The 21,143-nt window shown below is 43.9% G+C and overlaps 1 protein-coding gene across 1 annotated transcript in view; it reads left to right on the forward strand.

Moving 5' to 3' along the window:
- CCDC152 (coiled-coil domain containing 152) overlaps positions 1-21,143 on the forward strand; it is an 83,723-nt gene that overhangs the window by 15,007 nt on the left and 47,573 nt on the right. The window contains exon 6 of the mRNA XM_073631325.1: positions 2,079-2,143. Within this exon, the coding sequence (XP_073487426.1) occupies positions 2,079-2,143 (65 nt within the window). The remainder of the gene's footprint in view (positions 1-2,078; positions 2,144-21,143) is intronic.

Here is a 21,143-nt window from a genome sequence, read left to right on the forward strand (position 1 = left end):
ATAGAAGTCCAGAGGATAACTGAAGCCTCATTCCTGGAAGTTAGTGGGATGTGGTAGTACTTGAGAAAATGCCCAAGCGGGCAGCATGTATGACAAACTGCAATATAGACTGTCCATTAGGGGCAGCAAGTGTAGAAGAAGCACGTATGGTGTGTCTCCTCGGCATAGGTCCTTCCTACCCAACCCCTTAGGGAGAGGGGGTAGCACCACTACCCTAAGTCTAAAGGTACTCTAGGAGTAGAGGCACCTCAGCAGAGATATCTGATACCTACGACTGACGATCAGGGGGTGAATCCCATCAGGTGTTTATATCTTTCAGTGGTTTTAAAGTGAGTCCAACAAGCCCAAATATTTGAGAATTTAGAGGAGGAGTCATTGGCTACAAAGAACAATTCATCCATCTCTTCTATCAGATTTTTTTTTTCCTCCTGGGACTACACAGGCGATTAAACCTCTTTGGTTCTGAGAGACTGAAATGCTTGTTGAAATTAATGTCATTAGAATAATATTGATTTCAGTAAGCAGTAAAATAGGCGGCCAACAAGTTGATAAATCAAAGAAATGTATTTATCATTGTAGCCCTAGTGTTTGCCCATCGTTATTTCAATTTACACCTCTCCTCTAAACAAGTTAAAGGGGTTGTAAAGGTATACATTTTTTCACCTTAATGCATTCTATGCATTAAGGTGAAAAAACTTTTGAAAATACCGCCGCCCCCAGCCCCCCCATTTTACTTACCTGACACCTCGAAACTCGGCCGCTCGCTCCCGACCTCCATTCAGCCGATCAGCCTGGTCGCTGATTGGCTATAGTGGATGGATTGAAAGCAGCGCAGCCATTGGCTCGCGCTGCTGTCAATCACAGCCAATGACGCGGCGCGCCAGGGGCGGGGCCGAGTGATACAGCGAGCGGCTATAGCCGCCGGCAGTATCACGGGAGTGCGCCCGCAATAACTAACCACCATGTGAGAGAGCTCGCATTAAGGTGGTTAGCTATTGCGGGGAGGAGCTGAGACAGCTGCCAAGGGACCCCAGAAGAGCAGGTTCAGGGCCACTCTGTGCAGAACGAGCTGCACAGTGAAAGTAAGTATAACATGTTTGTTATTTAAAAAAAAAAAAAAAAATTTACCTTTACAACCCCTTTAATAACAGTGTAACAAGACCCAACGAAGTGTTGATGTTTCCATGGTGGAGCGACAAAAACCTGACTCAGGTTCCTTGCCATTTCTCAATAGTTCTTGTACTGGTGACACTGAAAGAGAAATTAAATCTACCCAAAAGGATGCAGCAATAAAAAAAATGTCACAGGACCCAATCTCTCTCCACTCAACCCACTACTAAGGGAAAAAGTTTGAAGTGGTTGTAAACCTCAGACATTAAATATATACTTTGTTCCTCTGCTATCAGCATAAATCAAAACTGACAAGTTTTCCTGACACCAAGAGAAAAAAGGTGACCGGGGAAGGAGCTCCAGTAGATTGACAGTCTCAGCCCTGTTCCTGTGTGCTGTGTGAAGGTGTGTCCCTTCCCTCCAATCAGCTTTTAGAGCTCTCCTTACTGAGCTCTGCAGTGTGTAATTTCAGCTCTTTGACCCCTTTTTTTCTGCCAACTCAGACAAGTTTATAAATTCTGAACTTTGAATGGCTATAGAGAAAAGAAGTATGTGGATAAACAGATACAACCTATGTAGGAGGATTTGTTTTATCTCTGTGTATCACCTGAGGCCAGTCACTTCACTGGGTATATGTGAGGGTTTACAACCATTTTAACTTAGAACCCCACTTTAAGTAATGTTTTCTCAGTGTGCAATCAAGGTATTTGCCATGCTTATACGGTATAGATCAGTTTGCTAAGGGAATGTGCGGTATCCTGCTAAATGTTCTGTTTTCTTTTCTTTTTTTTGAACATTTATAGACCTTCACAGCGTGCCTTGCCTTTGTTTTTAATCAGCACAAAATGCCAGGAGAATAAACTTGTTATTTGTGTCCAATACTCTAATTGATTGCATTCGCTGAGATGCAGTAACTGTTTTTTGTTTAAATTGGCTTAGAATCATTAAACACTTCTGTGTATGTTTAGATGAAAACTGCAGTCTGAAGAAGACTATAAATGACCTAGAGGAGAAACTACAAAGTGTCACACAGGTAAGACTGTTGAAATAGTTTGCAGTTTGAGCAGTTTTTCCAGGATCAGTTTTGGTGAGGGTGTTTTTATGGAAAGCGTCCTATTCGTGGCCAGACTGCCCTCCCAGTGTGGAGGGCCATCAGGAAAAACATGAACTGAACTTTTCGCTCAGGCTTTTTTGACCCGATAAGCATCTGGAAACCACTGGCAAGAGCCACTGTGTGAACATGCTTCGGCTCTAAACCCTAACCTTTGTTCCATCCTTTTTGCAATTCTGTGCTGCTGATCTCCTGTGGCCTTTTAGCATGGACTCCTGCAATAGTTTCATGTGCATCAGTTGCACATCTTTGCTCTTGATGTGTGACAATGCAGGAGCATACTCTTAAGGCAGTTGTCACCCCATAATAGGAGGTACCCAATAAGGGGACTTCATTGTAAGATTGTCAGATGTTTTTTTAATGAAATCTGCATGTTTACGAAGATTAAAAACAACTTTTGAACAGCAGACATCAAATGTCCAGCCAGTAGCACAAGATGGGTATTGTGCCTGTTTGAAATTTCAGATCCAAGTGTAGCGTTACCCAGCAAGAGCCTCTGGTTAGTTTGGGTCCTCTGCTCCTGTTCTAGCTTTGTGTGAGAGCTCAACCTCACTGACACCACCAGTATACCCTTCTTTATGCGTTTAACAGGAACACAATAATGGGACTCCCAACTATCTGGAAAATAGTATAATGTATCCAGAATTTAAAGCCAACCAACATTGAAACACAACCTGATCCACAGAGTTACTTGAGATTTTTAAATTCTAGCTTATGCCCCAACAGCGTAAACTGTAACACTGCCTAAACCCTCTTGGGCATGAAGTTCACCAGAGCTTCACAGGTTGCCACCGGAGTCCTCTTCCACTCCTCCATGACGACATCAAGAAGCTGGTGGATGTTAGAGACCTTGCGCTCCTCCACCTTCCGTTTGAGGATGCCCCACAGATGCTCAATAGGGTTTAGGTCTGGAGACAAGCTTGGCCAGTCCATCACCCTTACCCTCAGCTTCATTAGCAAGGCAGTGGACTCCAGCGGCAACCTGTGAAGCTCTGGTGAACTCCATGCCCAAAAGGGTTAAGTCAGTTCTGGAAAATAATGGTGGCCACACACAATATTAAAACTTTGGGCCCAATTTGAACATATTCAATTAGGGGTGAACTCACTTTTGTTGCCAGCAGTTTAAACATTAATGGCTGTATGTTATTTTGAGGGGACAGCAAATTGACACTGTTATACAAGCTGTACACTCACTACTTTACATTGTAGCAAAGTGTCATTTCTTCAGTGTTGTCACATTAAAAGATATAATAACATTTTTCAAAAATGTGAGGGGTGTACTCACTTTTGTGAGATACTGTATATAAAGAACACTGTAACTGATAATGGCTCCAATAACATTATGGTGCTATGGGGCCCTGTGATTTTTTTCTTTATGTCTCTACTGCACTGATTTTGGTGAGCTCCATAGCTGGCTCCTTCGAAAGACAAATCTTAAAGTGATATTAAACCTTTATTTTTCTGAAGAGAGGGTCCACACTCACATTAGATAATTGTTTATCTTCTTTACAATTGTCCCTTTCCTTCTTCTCTGTCCTCCCCAGCCTGTTTGTCTCCTTTAGCAAGCCGGCTGCTAATGAGACACCCATGCATGCGTGCTCCCATGTGGGACCTGAGGCGAGTTCGGTGTGTCCACAGACAAACCACATCCAGCAAATCACACCCTGCTCTCTCCTCCTAGTAATATGATTGGGGGGCAGCAGAAGCCTATCACTCCACTGTTCTTAATACTCTCCTCTACAACCAGGAAATTCAAGAAACGGTGCAGATCATTCTAAAACTCGAGGCGGCAACAAATGTTTTGGGATGGGGCATTAAGTACCATTTTAAATATTGTTCAAGCCCTAACTTCAAAATTGGCTATCACTTTGAATACTAGTACAGTATCCTTTTAAAGAATTCCTTATTAGCCAATAAAAACCAACCCATGTAAATCTTTATTTTACGGGCTACTGGCTGGGGAACTTTCAAGTGGAGACTTCCATTGTCTGCCAGATGGGACAGTCAATTGGGCATGAAATGAACTTCTTAGAGGAGGAGTAGGAGAGAGGGCTTTTATTCTGACCCATAAAATATCTATGTCTACTATCTTCCAAAAAAAAAAAAGGCTTTGAAATATTGTTTATACAAATAAAACCATTCATAATGGATTACAGAGATTTGCAAGTATACCAGGTAGCTCGTTTAACATGCTCACAGCGCAGGTTTCAAAACTAGCATGTTGTTGAATGTCAATGGCCCCTTTTCCAATGTATCCCTTACAATCCCATGTTATAGTAAAAAAGGGGGTCTAGCCTGTCTGATGTGGGGGTGCAGTATAAAATGTCAGGGGCACAGAGGATAGAAGGCCAGCAGGGGGCCAGTAGGGCAGTGTACAGGGGGGCCAGCAGGAAGGTGTACAGGGTGTCGGCAGTGTACAGTGGGTCAGCAGGGCATTGTACAGGGTGTCAGTGGGGCAGTGTACAGGGGGTCAGCAAGGGGGGTCAGCAGGGCATTGGGATGGGCACAATTGTAATCTGAGGGGGCACAGCCCACCCCATCACCCCCTAGATCCGGCCATGAAGGGTAGTTACAATAATACACGTTTTGTAAGACAACACCCAACCTTTATCATGGCCAGCAATCACTGCGACACTGCAGCACACTTTGGTGTACTTTTAGCCCACAGAAAACTGTCCCTACCATGGGCTAGTTGGCTGTGTTTGCCTCCCAAACCAGAAGTTCATGGTCTTTCCTGTGTTGCAGGAGGGTTATATAGCATCAGATTCGGTCACGCGACTGAGATTTTGTGTTGTAAAGTAAAATGTGCCTCCAGCAGAAAAGTTCAGCAATTCAAGTGTGACCAGGGGCGAGTCCGGGGGGGGCGGGGGGAGCAAAAAATCACTGACTAGACTGACACTGACTGCAGTGCAGTTCCGACTCCCGAGTCTCTCTCTCTGTCTCACATCAGCCGATCAGCGGTGCAGAGAGAGAGACTGTGTTAGTGTAATAATTACGCCGCGCTGGACGCCTGGACCAAGAGGAGGTGGGTGGAGCTGCACCGCTGGCTTGGCCTCTGTGTTCTTTCCCTGCACTGGTTGCTAGTACCTGGGCCGCCTGGCATCTAGCAACCAGTGACGTCAGTGAGTCACGTCAGTCAGTCACGATGAGGAAAGGGAGAGCGCGAACATTCTACCTTCTCCGCCCCTGAGTGAGAGTGTTGGCCCCACCCACCGGCACCTCCTCCCTCCATCTTCTCCACACTGCAGGCCTCCGCCCCTGAGTGAATGTTGGCTCCACCCACCTCCTCCCTCCATCTTCTCCACACTACAGAGCGGTGTGAACACAGGAAGAAGCAGTCATCTAATGCTGCCTGCGGACAGTGCAATTACCGGATCCATCTCCATGGCTCCTGCATGGGAGCCCTTCCCCCCCACCAGAGCACCAAAATATTTTACTAAAAATGAGTAAAAGAATGAATGAATGTCATGTGTCAAATCAAATCGCAAAATACATGTGTGCCATTATGTATGGAAGAAAAAAAAATGCCCTTTTTGTCTTGTTCAATCTTAACCCCTTCAGCTCCAGAAAGTTTTAAACCCTCCCCCCCCCCTCCCCTTCATGACCAGGCCATTTTTGGCGATACTGCGCTGAGTTACTTTAACTGACTGACAATTGAGCGGTGGTGCGACGTGGTACCCAAGTAAAACTGATGTCCTTTTTTCCCCACAAATAGAGCTTTCTTTTGGTGGTATTTGATCGCCTCTGCTGTTTTTTTTTTTGTTTTTGTTTTTTTTTTTGCGATATAAACAAAAAAAGAGCAACAAAAAAAGCAATATTTTTAACTTTTTGCTATAAAAAAATTTCTTTATCAATTTAGGCCAATATGTATTCTGCTACATATTTTTGGTAAAAAAAAAAAAAAAATCCCAATAAGCCTATATCGATTGGTTTGCACAAAAGTTATCACGTCTACAAAATAGGTTTATGGCATTTTTATTTATTTATTTATGTTTTACTAGTAATGGCGGCAATCAGTGATTTTTAGCGGGACTGTGACATTGCAGCGGACAGATCGAACACCTAACTGACACTTTTTGGGGACCAGTGACTCTAATACAGTGATCAGTGCTAAAAATATGTACTGTCACTGTACTAATGACATTGGCTGGGAAAGGGGTTAACATCAGGGGCGATCAAAGGGTTAACTGTATCCCTAGGGGGTGCTTGCTAACTGTGTGGGGGATGGATTCACTAGATGAACAGAGTGATCCGTGTCCCTGGTTAGCAGGAACACAAGATCCCTCTGTTCACCTCTGACAGAACGGCGGTCTGCCTTGTTTACATCAGCAGACCGCTGTTCTATCTCTGTGGGGAGCGATCATGGGTGGCCGGTGGACATTGCTTCCGCCAGACCCGCTGATTGGCTCCCCCTCTGGCCAATCAGCGTGTGCGCATTCGCTGGCTATTGCAGTACAGTTCTGTAAGTAACACCTTATTTTCTGGCAGTGCCCCTCCCGAGACTAGACTCTGGATCCGCCCCTGAGTGTGACGCATTATTTTCAGCTAAGGAAATGGTCATAATGGGTTATGTCTTTGGGTATGGGATAAATGCATGTTTTGTTTTATATTTCACTTTGTTAAATATGGAAATGCATTTTTTTTAATGAGGCTTGTAACTTGGACAGAAATGTCTGTTATCCTGCCATTTTTGATTAACAAGGTGCAAGGTCTGGCTGAGCTGCGAAGAGCAAGAACTCATCAGCTTTGTTCTGTATGGAGATAATTCTTGTCATGCTATGAGTACATGGAAATACATACTCGGATCCTGGGTTTAATTAGAACATTTGGAACATTTTAATGGGGCTCACCACAAGATGCATCAATACTAAGAACAATTTTGTTTAGAACAAATTTATATCCTGTGCTGAGGGAAGTGCCTTGTTCTCCAGAGAGCAATTAGCTATATAAACAAGTAAAATAGATCTGACATTATTTACTTATCTATTGCAATGAAACATAACTGTGGTCTGAAACCAAAGTGATATACTGTATCACCCTAGTCAGTTTGTTATTGCACTGGGTCTTCTGCATGTTTAGCATCCATAAACATTTTCATATGAAAAAAGGACATAATCACAGTAACTACTATGAGATTATTTAAAGTTGACCTGTCATTCAAATTCACAGTTCACATAAATCAATATGGAACGTCAGCATTAACAAATCATATTTGTTTTGAGTAAAAAAGTACCTCTTTCTTGCCATGGATTTTAAAAAAAGCCAATGCTTCCGAGCTTCCAGATGAGATGTAAGGCCTAGGCAAAGATCATGTGGCCCCTGGCTACTAGGAGCACTGTGGGTGTTTCATAACAATAGGCGCAGAGGGTCGACTGCTTTCAGTTATATTGGCCCTGTCCTGTAGAGTTGCAGTGGGGTTCAGAGTCATATGTATAAAAGAAAGCAGTATATAATGTATTAATGCCCTATAATAGGCAGTGTAGAGAGCAATATTGATGTACAACGTGCAGTAGCCTAGAGCAGTAGTCTCCAAACTGTGGCCCAGGGGCCAGATGTGGCCCTTTTCCGGCCCTTGGGGCACTATTGCTACTACTGATATGAGGCACTATTTCTTCCACTTACATCAACAGTGGGGCATCATTCCTGCTACTGACACTAATGATGGGGCACTATTCCTTTCACTGACATCAACAATGGGTCATCATTCCTGCCACTGACACAAATGATGGGGTACTATTCCTCCCATTATTATCATTATTCCTCCCAGTAATAGAGGAGAGATGATATCAATCATGAAGCACTATTCCTCCTCTTACTGACTGCAGGCCCTAAATAATTGACTACCAACCCTGAAGCAATGTTTATTCTCACTGATCCAGGGCCCGGGACATTTTCTACACTGACTGGCCACAATCCAGCCCCACTAAAGTCTGAAGGACAGTGAAACTGGCCCTTTGAAAAGTTTGGGGACCCCCTAGCCTAGAGCAACCATCTTTCAGTTTATGGAGATCAGATCATTTATCACTAATGACCTCTCTCTCTCTAAAGGGTTCTTTACTGTCAGAGCGGTAATGATGTGGAATTCTCTTCCACGAGCAGTGGTATAAGCAAGGGGTGTCGATAGTTTAAAAAAACTATTAGACGGGCACCTTAACAAGCACAACATACAGGGATATACAATGTTTTCAACCTTACCAACTGTGTAACTATGTAACCTCTGGTTGCCATGGATTACTGTACTTTGGAAATCATCACTGTTCTTTACACTGTCTTAATAACAATACAAGTAAAGGAGTTATGTAAATATTCCAATGCCATTGCTGTTTATCCTAAAAACAGTATAGTTAATCAATGGAAACTGGAAGAAAATATTCCATTTTGTCAAAATCATTAAAGATATGTGCTTGCTGTAAGATGTACTTGTATGAAAAATAATCCTGTTCTTACATAGTTACATAGTTATATAGTTACATAGTTGGTAAGGTTGAATACAGTCCATCCAGGTCAACCTGTGTGGGTGTGTGTGTGTGTGTGTGCTCATGCCAAAAATCATATCCCATATCCCTGTATAATGTGCTCACTAAGATGTCCATCTAAGACTGGGTTCACACTGTGTGCCGATGCAGCTCACAGCAGGGGTCCAGTGAGTCCCTGTTCTCTGTTACAGGGACGAATTAGGCCCGAATTTTTGCCTGAATTCGGACCTGAAACGGGGGCAAAGACGCACAGGACCCCTGTGCAATTCGCCCCGGAGATGTGTGAACCAGCTTCATTGAGAGCCAGGCACACTCTCCTGTCATGTGAATTGGATGCGGGGAAACTTGCATCCAATTTGCATAATGTGTGAGCCCAGCCATAGAGTTTATTGAAGCTCTAAATACTTCCCGCTGACACCATCGATTGTGTAAATGAGTTCCACATCCTTAACGCCCTGATAGTAAAAAGAACCCCTACGCAGTTTAAGGTTAAACTGTTTCTCCTCCAATCTTATTGAGTGGCCCCGTGTCTTCTTATACTCCCTTAAACTGAATAGTATATTCATTTTGAATTTGTATATCGCTATCATATTTCCTCTCAAGTGTTCTCTTTGTATTGCTTCCTTTGTGTGAAATACCTGGTGCTTTTGCCAGTCCCTCTGCTTTCCAATTAAAAACTGACACTAGGCATGAGAGCAGACTGTGGCCAGTGAGGTAAACAGCACTGCAGTATTCTTCTCATGCATCAGGCCCTCCCAACAGCCATATAGCGATAAATGAGTCCAGGGATTGCTGCACTTGTGATTTAATAAAGGAGAAAAATATTTATATACAAGATATACAAAAATGCATAACGTACCATTCAACAGTTTGGGGCTATAGTGTTCATGCCTATCTTCAAGTAGAAACAAGCATAGAACAACAACCTTAACCATCCTTTTATATAGAAACGTTTTACACCAGGAACCAATTAAGTATTAAATATACAATTAAATAAACAAAATCTTAGTCAATTTATCCTAAGTTTTAAAACAAAGGTTAAACAAGATGTGATCACTCTCCATCACATTGCATAGAGTTGGGCAAACAGTTCGAGCCGAGCAAAAGTTTGGCCCGAGGGGGGCGTGGCTTGACCTAGTATGAAGATGGTCGAGTAAATCTAGAGCTCCCGCCGCTGCAGGTTGACTTCGTTCAACAACGGAGGTAACCTCACTCCAGACTACTGACAAACCATGGGGACAGCATCCCACAACTCCTCGGCATCCAGATTCCACTCCCCCTGCGAACAGAACGGGGGTTTAAGCAAGAATATTCCAGAAATATTCCGGACCCAAAGAGGCAATATGGTGTCTTCCCGCCACGGACACTGTCAGGCCGCATCCCCACAACTGACAAGAACATCATCCGCTCCCCCTACGGTGGATACGATGGGGCCAGGAGAGAACGGTGTCCCTCCCCAACCACATCTGAACATCCAGGACCTGAGGATCATCGCGGCCGACATCAAAGATACCCTGTCAGCTGCCATATCGGAACTCCGGCTGGATATTCACGCACTTGCTGGCAGGGTTCATGAGGTAGAGAGGGTCAGGGCACAACACGACACAGTCCTCCGCCAGGCCACTCGGAGAATGGACACCCATACCCTCCAACTCAGGGAGCTCCAATGCCTCATGGAGGACCTTGACAATAGGGGCAGGCGCCATAACCTGAGGATCAGAGGCCTGCCCGAATCATTTGACATGGAGCAGCTCTCCCCCACTGTCACAGGCATGTTTAATGGGCTGCTCAACAGACCGCCTCAGACAGTGATTGATATGGAAAGAATTCACCGGGCCCTCAGGCCCAAAGGAAGGGACGCCAAGCCTCCTAAGGCTATCATCTTCTGCATAGTGGATTACACACTAAAGGAGGATATACTGAGACAGGCTAGGAGCAAACCGCAGCTTGTGTATGAAATAACAAATATTCAAATCTTTCAGGATCTCTGCAGCATCACGCTACAACACCGTAGGGACCTGAAACCACTGCTGGACGCCCTACACACCAAAGGAATCCAATATAGATGGAAGTTCCCCTTCTGTCTTTCCGCCACCACACAAGGCCGTGTAGCGTTACTGAAAGTGCCTGAAGACTTGCAACACTTCTGTGATACCCAGGGCATCCCACTGGTTAATGTCCCAAATTGGTATGCAGACTTCCATCGCACAACCACAAGGAAGGAAACACCACAAGAAGAGCCCATGGACGCGCAAGACACCAGATTCCGCAGGCATCGATCCCCTTCGGGACCCAGGCATCACACAGCCTCCCACAGCCTCCATTATGGCTCCAGCCCTACCAATTACCTAGATCTAGGAAAGCCCGGCGGGACCACTGAAACTACCTCCAGCACTCATCTTTAAATAGTTGCGTTCAGCCATGTTCGGCTTAGTTAAGTACTTTAGTTATTTTTCACCCATGTTATCCTGCAAATCAAGTTCAATTGTTTGACTTACCTCCCTTATTACCTGAGGATACCACCATTTTCTTTTCTAGATAGTGACACAATGCCGAACTAATTTTCCCTTTGGTTGGGAACCCCACGCCATCACATACCTGGGTACCCTAATCCCCGCAAAATTATCCGAACTATACGCTAGAAACTTCCTACCTATCATAAAGACCATAGAAAGGGACCTCCACAAATGGAATACAGGTCCTTTTTCCTGGTTTGGAAGAACAACCATTATAAAAAATGAATATTCTACCCAGAATCCTATACCTTTTTCAGACCGTACCAATCAAAATTCCCTCATCTTTCTTAACCTCATACGAATGGCTATGCAGAAAATTCATATGGTCCTCCAATACCCCCAGACTAAGCTGGGATAGACTGGTCCTCCACAAATTGAAAGGTGGGCTCGGACTTCCTGACATTGACAAATATCACTGGTCTTGTCACCTCACCAGAATAATTGACTGGCATGTCCACAGGAACACTAAAGATTGGATCAAATTTGAGGACTCCTTTGCTCAGGTACCAATTTCCCACCTAGCCTGGATCGAACATAAATCGATCCCTAAAGAATACGCTACACACCCACTAATAGGCCCGACGATACTAAACTTCAGAGCAGCATGCAAAAAAACTTAACCTAAACCTTAGCCTGGTCCTATGACCCCGATAGACTAGAACCCCGATTTTCCTCCTGGTCTCTCGAAACACAACCGACTGACCCACACTACGAACCTCCACTTACAGCGCAACAATTTTTTCAGAATGACGAGCTTCTCACATATCCAGCACTCTCCTCCTAATTCCCAGGGCGTAACAGTCCCTTCTTCAAATTGTTACAGATTAGACACTTTCTTAACAGTGCCAAACCCCTTGCCAAGTGGCACAGAGACTACACTCCCTTTGAAGCAATCTGTACCTGCACGGAACCCCAAAGACACTTGATCTCGACCGCATATGCACTCCTGTTTGTAGGCTGCGATCCCAAGGCAAACAAAATCAGCCAACGCTGGAAAAAATTAACTTACCATAGACTTACCCAAAGATAAATGGGAACGTATATACGACCACATCCACAAGGGATCCATTAACATATCAACACAAGAAAATAGTTCTAAAATTTTCTCCAGATGGTACCGGACACCCAATAAATTAACAAATATGACCCCACCGTCTCCCCGCTCTGTTGGAGATGTAATTCAGCCCTAGGCTCCCTACTCCATGTTTGGTGGGGACTGCTCCCTCATACAACCGCTCTAGAAAGAAGTTCACCTCATAACCGCTCAAATTACAACATTTACCCCGGCTCAATACCTGCTTCACCACACATCCATACCTCAGCATACAAAAAATTCCTTATCCTACACCTCATCAATGCTGCCAAACAATGCATACCCATCCACTGGAGAAGCACCAAACCCCTAAAATCGCCGAGTGGCTTCATCACGTAGAGAAAACAGCAGAAATGGAGAACCTAATCCACTAAGCTAAAGAGACCCCAACAAAATATCGGAAAACTCGGGCTTGCTGGCTACACTTTAGAGACTCTATGGATTTTCACAAACTTCTAAGCAACTCATAACTGTATAACCCAGGGAGAACAACAAGACGTTACTCGCATACATGTTAAATCTCCGCCACCTCTACCCCCCTCTTTCCTCCTTCCCCCCATAAATATGGTCCAACGCCTCACCGGCAAACTTAAAACACTAAAAGCCTCCCAACAAAGGGCCATAATAAATAAGTTATCATGACAAACCCCCTCTAAAGGGCCACCCACTGAAAGGAGCTAGCCACACATAGAACCCTACAGACACGATGAGGCTCATCTAAGCCTCTTAGTAAACCAATACTGATGGGGAAACTTCTGTCAGCAACCAATGCCCCCACCCACTCACAGTATGATCCCAATAGGGGTGTTTGGGTCCCGTGGTGGCACGTTTTGGTTTACCTGTACCCCCCATGCAGAGCCCCCCAAGTGCAGCACTTTAATTCCCAACAGTATAGATACCTGTGAAACCATCTGTCTACACTCTATACTGAACGGCTTACTGTTTCTTTTATCTGTCTATATCTCTTTGCAATGTTATATATCTTGATACCATTCATGCAATGTTTATGGTTCCATGTAACCAATTCACTGGTCCTGTTTCTTTTTGTCTTCTCTGTAAACTTGAAAACTTTAATAAAAACTTCTGAGAAAAAAAAAGTTTGGCCCGAACATAGCCTGTTTGGCAAACACCCGAATTTGCTGCACAGTGGATTCTAGGGCCCTAATTGAATGAAGCAATGCACCTGACCACTGATCAGGTGCAAGGCTTTGTCCAATCAGGGCACAGAGCACAGTCAGAGCAGTGATTGGACAAAATCATGATGACTTCCCCAATTGTGGCTCAGTGCTTATAGTCCCACCCCACATTATAAAAGGTTCCTTCCCACAGGAACCTTTTGCAGTGTGTTGTTGGAGTGGAGATAGATAGAGCAGGGCTCTGTTTGCTACTAGCGAGTTAGTAAGTTATTGTGACTCTGAGCATAGAGTGTCAGTGTAGTGTTAGTGTACTCTCTTTCCTATCTATGTATATCCTATCTGTTAGACATAATCTTATTCACCATCCACCTATTTAAATATATCACATTAAACAACAATCATATGCAAATTGTGTAAATCATATATAAGTCCGGTGACATGTATCACATGATAATAAAGTCCCTTCATATATGCTTGCAAATCTTCCGTTAGTTTGCCGTGATCGGCGTGCTCTTGTGTTTAATCAATTTAAAGTGACTTAGTGCTTCACCACCACCTGTGAGATTGGCCACTCACCAGATATTTCTTTAAAACTGCACCTTTGGTTCATTCATAGGGATAACCACTCCACTCAAAGGGAACATCAGGAAGCCCTTCCTGATGACGCACATTGGAATGCAAAACGCGTAGAGGCTGCTGGGAGATTTTTGCACCCACGTGACCGGGAACGAGCGTGATTGGTGAGGACGCGAACGAACACAAGGGGGGAACGCAAGCGGCACACGGAGACAGCATAGCATACACCAGGCGAACCGGGCTGCAGCGCCCACCCTGTCCCTAACTGCTGGAAAAGCTCTGTGCCGGCATAATGGCACTTGGAAATGTGAGTGCATAGTTTTTTTTTTGTGTTTTATGAAATAAAGGTTTTAAACGTTATTGTGCGATGATCGTTTTCATCCATTTTTATGAGGAACACTAAGGCCCTAGTATAGCTATTGGAGAAGTTCCCTTTGAGTGGAGTGGTTATCCCTATGAATGAACCAAAGGTGCAGTTTTAAAGAAATATCTGGTGAGTGGCCAATCTCACAGGTGGTGGTGAAGCACTAAGTCACTTTAAATTGATTAAACACAAGAGCACGCCGATCACGGCAAACTAACAGAAGATTTGCAAGCATATATGAAGGGACTTTATTATCATGTGATACATGTCACCGGACTTATATATGATTTACACAATTTGCATATGATTGTTGTTTAATGTGATATATTTAAATAGGTGGATGGTGAATAAGATTATGTCTAACAGATAGGATATACATAGATAGGAAAGAGAGTATAAATGAGAGCAGCGCATCCACACACATAGCACTTTTAATTTTTTTTCTTTTGAGAATTTTTTGGATGCAGCAGCTATAGATATCACTTTTATATTGATTGATAGAACAGGTTTTGCGCCAGTGACACACACATTTCAGTTACATTTTAGTGTTAGTGTAGTCTGCGTATAGTGTGAGTATAGTGTAGTGCAGGGGCGGCCCATCCATTAAGGGCGCATGGGCGCCGCACCCCCTATCCATGCGTCCGACCCCTTGCAGGACGCCAGATGCATAGATTCCAATTGGGGGGGGTTTGAAGCACTTGATTAGAGCCAGAGGCTCTAATAGGCTTCAAAATAGGGTGGGCTCAGGGCGCAGAGAACCGAGCCCACCCAGGTGTGTTACAATAGCGAATGAATCAGGAAGCATGTCTTGAGACCCATTACCCAATTGGCTAAAAGGACAGAAGGGAAGGGCGGAGACGCACGGCAAAAGCTTCTGTGTTGGAGGAAAGGACACAGGAGCCGCTGCCCGCCAACCGCCACCTAGATGGGGTAAGTGGGACCAACCGGTAGAATGGCTTTCTAAACCATCCTTTATTCTCCTCATCCTCTATCACCTGAGCGGAGACTAGTGCGCAGTCCACCGCAGCTGCCAGAGCGCCTTATTCTGCCTCTCTGTCCACAGCTACTCCTGCCATAGCCCCAGCATCAGGCATGGAGGAGTCAGCTGAATTATTTGAACACAGTGTCAGCCACTTGCTTCTTGACGACGCACAGGCATTACTTGATTCCGATGTTGGTTCTGAGATTGAGGAAGGGACAGCCACAGCATATTGCCAAGTTAGCTCCAGTGATGAGAATTGAGGGGATGATGAAGGTGAGGTCACTGGCGCAACTTGGGTGCCGGATAGAGCAGAGGAGGAAAGTGAGGGGGAGGCACAACCCCAGCGAGGCAGGATGTCCTCCGGAGGCAGCCATCATGGGAGAGTAGAGAGCAGCCACCCTATTCCATGAGATTGTGGAGCTGTTATCTCCCAGCCCACTTCCCACAGCTCAGCTGTGTGGGCTTTTTTAGCACATGTGCAGCTGATCGCACTGTTTCAATTTGCAAGCGTGGCAAAAACACCAGCCATTTGGTTATCACATGCTTGCAAAGGCATTTAACCTCCCACCACTCAGCCCTTTGGCAAGAGCACTTGAAACTCATACAAAAGGGACACAATTCTTCTCCTCCTCACTCCTCACCTTTCATGTCTACCCCCGCTATATCTCATGACCTCTCAACAGCCTCCACTAACAGGGATGATGGTATAGCAAAGGGTGTTATAGGTCCTTTCAACACATCTATCAGCAGCACACCACCAGCTGTAGAGCATAACAAGCACATTTCTATGCCCCAGCTGTTGCATGGAAAAAAATACACTCCCTGCCACCCACATGCCAGCATCTAAATTCCATCTTGTCCAAATTGCTGGCTGTACAACTCCTGCTTTAACATCTGGTGGATTCTGCCCCCTTCTGTGAATTTGCAGAATGTGCAGTACCACAGTAGCAGGTTCCCAGTGGCTATTTCTTTGCGCGTAAGGCCATTCCAACTCTGTACCATCACATGGAAGGCAATGTTTTGGCTTCGTTGGGCAAGGTAGTCAGCAGCAAGGTCCACCTTACTGCTGACACGTGGTCCAACAAGCCTGGTCAGGGACAATATATTTCATTCACAGAACACTGGGTAACTCTGCTTGCAACTAGGAATGCTGCCGGCCAGGGCTCAGTGCTGGAGCTTGTTTTGCTGCCACGTCTCCATACAGCTGGTGGTGATGATGCGAGATCTGTCAGCTCCACCCCCTCCTCCTCCATGCTCTCCTCTGCTGAATTGTCCTATGAACCACCAGTGCCCCCTAAGCGTTCAAGAGGATATTCATCGAGTCAGGCTACAATGCAGTACTTCAGCTGGTCTGTCTAGAGGACAGGGGACAGGAGCCACACTGGAGCAAAGATTTGTTCAGCTCTGCAGAGGAAGGCCCAGAGAAGGTTCAAGCTACGGAAGCTTGAACCAGGAATGGCACTAACCTTCTGTCCGCCCCCTCGGCAGAGAAAGTTGACACATGTGCCATGCCTGGCACATGTCCTCAATTTGGTGGTGCAGCATTTCTTAAACAGGTACCTAGGTTTTCAAGATCTTCTAAGGCAGGCCAGAATTGTCTGTTGCCATTTCATGCGGTCATACACAGCCAGTGTTCGGCTGGCTGAAATTCAGCGGGAATTCCACCCGCCCATAAACTGCCTGATTTGTAAAATGCCCACCAGGTGGAACTCAACTTTGGCCGTGCTGCAGAGGCTGAACATGCAGCAGAGCGCCATCAACAAGTACTTGTGTGAGAATGGCACAAGGACACCCTCAGGGGAGCTCAGCTTTTTTCCCCCACGCGAATGGCTGCTGATAAAGGATACATGCACTGTACTGTCACCATTTGAGTAGGCGACAAGGTTGGTGAGCCATGACAATGCATCAGTGACACTATACCTCTTGTGTTCCTGCTGGAGCATACTCTCCATGGCATTATGGACAGGGCACTTCGAGACAGAGCAGCAGGAGGAAGAGGAGGGCTTCCTTTCCTCTCAAAGCCCACTTTATGCAGACAACATTCTTGCGACACCACATAATACACAAGAGGAGGGGAGGAGGGGGGAGGAGGTTTATGGCAGTTTTGGAGGCATTGAAGCAGATGAAGACATACGTCAAACCTTAAGAGATGGCATTCAGTCTTCAGAAACTTTTGGAGTAGTAGTATATGGCTAAGAGGAGACATTTCCAGATAGTGTAATTCTCAGTGACCCTGAGGGCTCTGCTTCTCATGCCTCCGCAAACTTGCAGTGCATGGGCTCCCTTATTCTTCAAAGCCTGTGAAAGGATCCAAGAATTAATGGCATCAAGGAGAAGGATCATTATTAGTTGGCAACCCTCCTTGACCACCGTTACAAGGAGAAAGTCTCAGAATTCATACTGCCCTCGCAGAGGGAGCACAGGATGAAATATCTTGAGGACACCTTAAAGAGGAGTTTAGGTAACACCTTTCCAGACTCTGGTAGGTTAAAGTCTCATGGAAAAGGAAGTTTTGGGGCTTCTGTTGGTCAAAGGAGGAGCGGAGAAAAAGGGGTCTGCCTAAATGATGCATTTAAAAAAAAAACTGAGTCTTCGGCGCCCAGGTCTGGCAGCTTCCACATCCCATCGGCAGGGTCTGCATCACATGGTGGAAGATTATCTATACAGACATGGAGAGCTTTCCAGTAGATGATCCACTGGGCTACTGGGTCATGCATCCAGGCTGCCCTGCATCCAGCGTGCTTTTTGAATGGGCATTCAGTGCTGCCAGAGGTGTTTTTGGGATCTGGAATCTCTGCAAGATTGTCTAGGCTGCCTGGCTTTGTGGGTGTTGATTATATCTTGAAGTAATTTTTTGGTATAAGTTTCATGAGCACAATTAACACCCAAGGACTAATTTTTCCGCACCTGTTTGACAGGTGCATATAATTGAAATTTTATACAGTAAGGCCAATTCTTACTTTATAAAGAGTACTTTATAGGGTTATGGTGTGAAGGCACCACTAACACCCAAAGCCCAGTGTTTCCGCACCTGTTTGACAGGTGCATATAATTAAAATATTTTACACAAAAAGGCCAATTCTTGCTTTCATCAAATGTTCCTCTATAGGGCTATGGTGTGAAAGCACCACCAAAATGAGTTTGCCACTAAACCCAAAACTATTCGTTAATGGCCTTACAGGTAAGCCAGTAATGGTATAACTGTAGTGGGGTATGGAATACAAGGGATACCTGGTCTTTGTGGATGGCTACATGAACACGCAACTAATCAATACTGAAGAGTATATTGATGGGGCTCTGTCTGGACATCTTGAAGAAGTTCTAATAAGGTTTAAAAATGTATTGTATATATGAGGAGTAGAAGAGGAGGAAGAAGATGGCGAAATGAGAGAATAAAGCAATTTCCAAATTAGTTTTGTAAATTTTTTTGAAACATCTCTTTTGAAGTTATTGTTGGACATTCTTTTTGTATGTTGAAGGCACCACCAACACCCAAAGCCCAATTTTTCCGCACCTGTTACTTTTATCCAAAAAAAAAATTTTAATCTTGGACTGAGTGTACTATAATTTGGCTTCTTCACATGCTTCCCTCTGCCAGCCAGCTCTATGGAGATTCTGATTTAATTTTCCAGTAGGACTTGGCACCTGCCCACGCTGCCAAAAGTACCAATACCTGGTTTAATGATCATGGTATTACTGCGCTTGATTGGCCAGCAAACTCACCTGACCTAAACCCCATAAAGAATCTGTGGGGTAATGTCAAGAGGAAGTTGGGAGACACCAGACCCAACAATGCAGTTGAGCTGAAGGCCGCTATCAAAGCAACCTGGGCCTACTATACTGTACATGGACATACTTTTCAGTAAGCCAACATTTCTGTATTAAAAATCCTTTTTATTTTTATTGGTCTTATGTAATAATCAATTTTTTTTGAGATACTGAATTTTGGACTTTCACTAGCTGTAAGCCATAATCATCAAAATCAAAAGAAAGAAATATTGAAATACATCACTCTGTGTGTAACGCATCAATATAAAATATAAGAGTTTCACTTACTTTTTTAATGTAATTACTGAAATAAATGAACTTTTTGATGATATTCTAATTTTATGAGATGCACCCCCCACCCCCACCCCCCGGCACTATATTTAAAGGAATTTTTTATTTTTATTATTTCACTTTAAGCATCATTGAAAACACTGCTCCTTTAAAGACAATCTTCTTTAAAAAAAATTGTGGCATTGATACATGTCCCCCTGGGCAGTACCTAGGCCCCCATACCCTTTTTATGGCCAATAACTTGCATAAAAGCCTTCAAAATGGGCACTTTTTGATTTTTCAAGTTTAGGTCCCAAAGACTTTAATAGGGTTCGCGGTTCTGGTCTGAATTTTTGCGATTTTCAAGAGTTCTAGCGTGAACTGAACCGGGGAAGGTTGGGCCCAACTCTAATCATACACAGGATATTCCAGTATTCACTTACATCAAAAGGATGTACTAAAACAGGAGCAAAGATATCACCAAAGAACCCTTTAAATCTATTGCAACAAGAAAATGTTCCCTTTATACAAAAAAACAGTCCCTTTCTTTTTAATAAAGAGAATCACCCTATCCATCAACAAAAATAAATATATAGAAAAGGGAGGGGAAAATAGTAAAAAAAGAAAAATAATCCCACTACAAAAAAAACGACGTATCCACTGAACTTCCAATTTCTGTAAACTAAGTTCATGATTACCTCCACGTGTATTATGTGGGATTGTATCAATGACCATAAATCTGAGCTATGAAACCGTATATCCCATTTCCACAAAGGTGTCTTTTATAAGTGGTAATTTAGTCAATTTGTCCCATGTAGATTATTTATGCCTGGCAATACGGTCTTTTACTTTTTGTGTTGTTTTTCCTACATATAAGAGGATTGTATACCATTGCACATATTACCTTTTTGTTGCAGCTCTTGAAAATTGTATAAGAGGAGAATGTTTTTCTTTTCAAAGAGACTCAATATTTCCAAGTCAGGGGTGCAAATGATCAGCGATAGGGTCATAGGCAGATTTACTGACTATAAGGAAGTATAGGGAGGAATAGGGTGCTGGAGGGTGAGCAAAAGCTTGACTTTTACAGAAAAAAAGTAAAGTTTTGCAGATAAATTCAGCTGCCTATATCAATGTTTTTGATGTTCTGTTTTCACTCATGATAACTTCTGGTTCTGCATATTCTTCATGATATGTTTGAACTGGCCAGTTTTTAACATGGGAATTTCATTTTACAGTACATACAGTGCCTTGCAAAAGTATTTACCCCCCTTGGCTGTTTACCCTTTAGTTCAATGCTTTTTAAATCTGAATTATATGTGATGGATCAGAAAACAATAGCCTAAGTTGGTGAAGTTTTTTTCTGAAGTAAAATTAGAAAAATTTATACATAAAACTATTTTTCAGAAATAAAAAACTGATAATTGGCATATGCGTATGTATTCACCCCCTTTGTTATGAAGCCCATAAAAAGCTCTGGTGCAACCAATTACCTTCAGAAGTCACATAATTAGTGAAATGATGTCCACCTGTGTGCAATCTAAGTGTCACATGATCTGTCATTACATATACACACCTTTTTTAAAGGCCCCAGAGGCTGACACACCTAAGCAAGAGGCACCACTAACCAAACACTGCCATGAAGACCAAGGAACTCCCAAAACAAGTACGGGACAATGTTGTTGAGAAGTACAAGTCAGGGTTAGGTTATAAAAAAATATCCAAATCTTTGATGATCCCTAGG

Source organism: Aquarana catesbeiana, linkage group LG01 (genome assembly GCF_042186555.1).
Source record: "Aquarana catesbeiana isolate 2022-GZ linkage group LG01, ASM4218655v1, whole genome shotgun sequence".
Taxonomy (NCBI): domain Eukaryota; kingdom Metazoa; phylum Chordata; class Amphibia; order Anura; family Ranidae; genus Aquarana; species Aquarana catesbeiana.